Genomic DNA, 3,907 nt, shown 5'->3' on the forward strand with positions numbered 1-3,907 from the left:
AGATAAACACATTTTAGCAATAGAGTATTACCTACAATGTGAAACTCATAACAAGACTTTTTAAAATTAGTATTACAACAATTGGACAAGGTGGTAAATACTGATATACTCTGTATGCTACATTTCCCCTCGGCAGCAATATTACTACAATACTATCATATTTGCCTTACCTGATAATCACTGTACTGTTGAATAAATGTTTTCAGACACATTTTAGCAATAGAGTATTACCTACAATGTGAAACTCATAACAAGACTTTTTAAAATTAGTATTACAACAATTGGACAAGGTGGTAAATACTGATATACTCTGTATGCTACATTTCCCCTCGGCAGCAATATTACTACAATACTATCATATTTGCCTTACCTGATAATCACTGTACTGTTGAATAAATGTTTTCAGAAACCTTTTTGGCCATTCATTAATATAGCACATGATGTCACAGATAAAACCACCACACTGAGATGATTATAATCTATATTCTGTCGTCCAAACCACTGATTTCAGCATCTTACTTCTAACATTATGCAAACTGCTACACTTCTGTTCCTCTTTGCTCCAGCTCTTAACTGATAGAACTTGCTAGTCATTCTTTCGTCCCCCACTAATAGTACATTTACTTAAACCAGTGTCATATTACTATGCCTGCTCTTGGATAATTATAGTAAAATAAAGCAAAAAAAACCCCCAAGAATTCTCATATGAGGAGTTCAATTTATATTCAGTGACAGCAAGACCCCCACTGATATTACTTGCAGCGAAAGGTCACACCACATTAGTTTTACATTTGGACAAGCTTAATGTTTAGGAAAACAACTTACATCTGACCTAAAGGCTAGTATTACTGTGACATGAAGTCTGAGGACCAATTTGCATATTTAAAGAAAGGCCCTTTCTTTCTAGGTTTGCAGTGGTTTGCATTATATTCTAAACTAAATACATGCTTCATATTCCCTTTGTCCCTTTTGGCTCTCTAAAGCCAGCAAGACTCCACATACAGGTGGTTTTCTATTACTTGTCTCCTCTGGAGAAAGACGCTTTCAAAACAGCTAAAGACCAAAAAGCTACATGCAGGACAGGACTGCTTGACAGTAATGCTAGCAAGTAAACCAATTTATTCACAGTTAATTTCAAAACACAAAAGAAGAAGTCTGCCTTAAAAGGAAATAAAATGGTTGCACTCAAAACTGACTGGTTCACCAATACTGTATACAGACTCAAGGCAAGGTTGATACATGTAAAACTAAGTCCAACACCCATTTTTTCCCTTCCCCGTCAGGAAAAATACAACATATAAATCAGCTTTGGTTCTGGTATACAGAACTCAATCCCTAGTGCTAGCTAAGGTACTGTATGAGCAGTGTCTCATGAAGAACATTAAATGTTTAAGCACATCAACCCTATACAGCAAAGAGCAAAACCATCCTGATTAGAAAAGCAACCAGTAACGACATTACATTTTTCTTCTGATATGCTAGCTGATGGACACATCCCCACTCTCTCTCAGGAACTGGAGGACCATATCTAAAGCCTGCCATCTCTTCTCACACAACATTCAGTCTTCCTGTTTGATTCCAGCACTTCTCACTCTACACCAGTAACTTCCTTATCCTCTGACAAAAACAACCATCCAAGTGACTTCTTATATATTCAGAACGCTACAGCTGGGTTAATCTTCCTGAGCCATCTCTCTAATTAGGTCATTCTTCTCCTGTTGCCTTCTATTATCACTTCATTGCAGCCACCTGCATCTCTTACCATTCTCCTAATTCATTAACACCTTGGGACAGAGTCTTACTGTAGACATACACTTTACCTAGGCTCATCAACAGCTTCTAAGAGACGACTCCAATCTCATAAATCCTAAAAGATCATGCCCCCACATGTTAAGAGAAAAAAAAAAAAAAAGTATCACTGGTGACATGGTGTAACTTGGATCAGAGAAGTATTTTAGTACCTCTCTATTTTTCGAGAAAATAACTGTAGAGATATGGGTAAATGATTTCACAGCTTTTAAACCAAGAATATAAAGAAAAACATCTAGACAGACTCCTTGCCCTAGATGGCCGTGCTTGAGCAGAAGGGTTGGAGCAGATGACCTCCACAGGTCGCTTCCAACCTCAACCTTTCTGTGGTTATTTAGAGGTATCTTCATAGTAGTTTTATAATTTACAATCCTAGAACACAAATAAAGAGTTGCTTATGCTCTATTTCTCACTATATAAATTGCACTGTTTTTCACAGAAATTAAGGAGTCATCACAAAAACTGCACCTACACACAAAAGAAAAATAAAATCTGGCAACAGGTCTACATAAATTTGTTCAGTAGAATAGAAGTTGTGGGGGAAAAAAAGCACTTTTTGTTGTGGAAAAAGTTCAGATTACAGTAATGCACTACTGTAGCACTAGCCCAATCTGTCAGCTTTCAAAAAATATAAAGTTCTAATTCAGATACACAGCCTTTGAAAAACTATTGAGGGAAATGGAAGAACCGGCCAATATATTTGCATATATTATATATTTTGCATTGCTGCTTGATTGATAGGGAGAACTGATTAAAATTACTAAGAAAAAAATATAATAGGAAAGTGGCAAATCATTGAGGAAACTCAGATCCTCTGGCTGAGCATTTTCACTACTTAGACACAGAAAAAGTAAGTATTCAAGACATTAAAATTGCCACAGAGGCCACTAGAAGCAGGACGGTACGAAATAATTTAAAGAAAAGACCTGTTCCAGTATCTTCTAACTCAGATAAAGTTTTCGGACATGCATTCTACTTATTTGCACCAACAAATGCTGACAATAAGTCTTATGTTATCAGGGGTGGGACTAGAATGATTTATCAATTATAGCAGCAATGAAAGGGAAAAGGTTTAAAGTTCAAGATGGTAACCATCTGCCTAGGAACCAGAGTCTTTATAGATATGTTGCACAACCCACTGCTGAGTTATACAGTAATAGCTAGCAAGGCAGAAATAACCTGCTAGATGGCTATAGTTATCACTACAGAGTATCCAGGTCCTCAATGTTTTTGAACTCCAGTTTGTCATATAGGTGTTTTTTTGCAGCCCCTCTACTTCATCCTAACAATTCTTTAGTTAAAGGCTTTATTACCAGGTGATACTTCTATAAAACACAACATTACACTACTTGGAAGAAATTCCACTCCCTAGCTGACAAAAAAACAAACCAAACCAAAACCAACCACAACCTCCCCCACAAAAAAACTCCACAAAACATTACTGAAAACTTTAGTCTGAGAGAGTCCTAAATGGCTATGCAAAAACATCTCTTAAATGCGTAAACCATTTTTCCCCTCCTTTCCTTAAACAGAGCTTTCTGAGCTTACTTTTTTCATGCAATTTTCAACTCTGCTGAGCGCTTATTTAACTGGGTAAATGACAAAATGACGTGCCAGGCAGACTGGGTCGCTTCATGTATCAAGTGCATTTAGCACATGACTGCACATGTACAATTGCACTCGTTAATGTTAAGGTGGAACTTAAGTCTTCTGAGCACCGGCGGGCAGCCCGCAGACTGCAAACGGGAACTGCCTGGGCCTGGACTTCAGCACCTGCACTTTTGCCTTCCCTGAAGTTGACCGCGTGCAACATTTTTTACATGATATTAAAATAAAATAAATTGTATCAAGCCCTGAAAAAGCTCATGCATCGGGGAATGCTCTTCCTCTTCTCTCCCTCCCTTTTTAAGGGTTTTAAGCTTTACGACCACCCTCTCACAGGAGGCTGCCACCCGCTTTTCCGCGCCATTGGCACGGCAGCGCCAAGTTCCCAGAGCTTCTCCCTTCCCCGTCGCTCACTCTGGCATACAGCCTGCGCTCACTCGCGGGCATCGCCGGCAGCACGCCCCAGGCCCCCCCGGCGCCAAGAGCCGTGCCC

The 3,907-nt window shown here is 38.9% G+C and overlaps 1 protein-coding gene across 1 annotated transcript in view; it reads right to left on the reverse strand.

The window, feature by feature from the left end:
* Positions 1 to 3,861, reverse strand: part of USH1C (Usher syndrome 1C (autosomal recessive, severe)) — a gene marked incomplete at its 3' end in the record, with an annotated part of 48,636 nt that extends 44,775 nt beyond the window's left edge. Inside the window, exon 1 of the mRNA XM_009573536.1 lies at positions 3,829 to 3,861. Within this exon, the coding sequence (XP_009571831.1) occupies positions 3,829 to 3,861 (33 nt within the window). The remainder of the gene's footprint in view (positions 1 to 3,828) is intronic.
* Between the last annotated feature and the right edge of the window lie 46 nt (positions 3,862 to 3,907).

The sequence above is a fragment of the Fulmarus glacialis genome, unplaced genomic scaffold, assembly GCF_000690835.1.
Source record: "Fulmarus glacialis isolate BGI_N327 unplaced genomic scaffold, ASM69083v1 scaffold30312, whole genome shotgun sequence".
Classification (NCBI taxonomy): Eukaryota; Metazoa; Chordata; class Aves; order Procellariiformes; family Procellariidae; genus Fulmarus; species Fulmarus glacialis.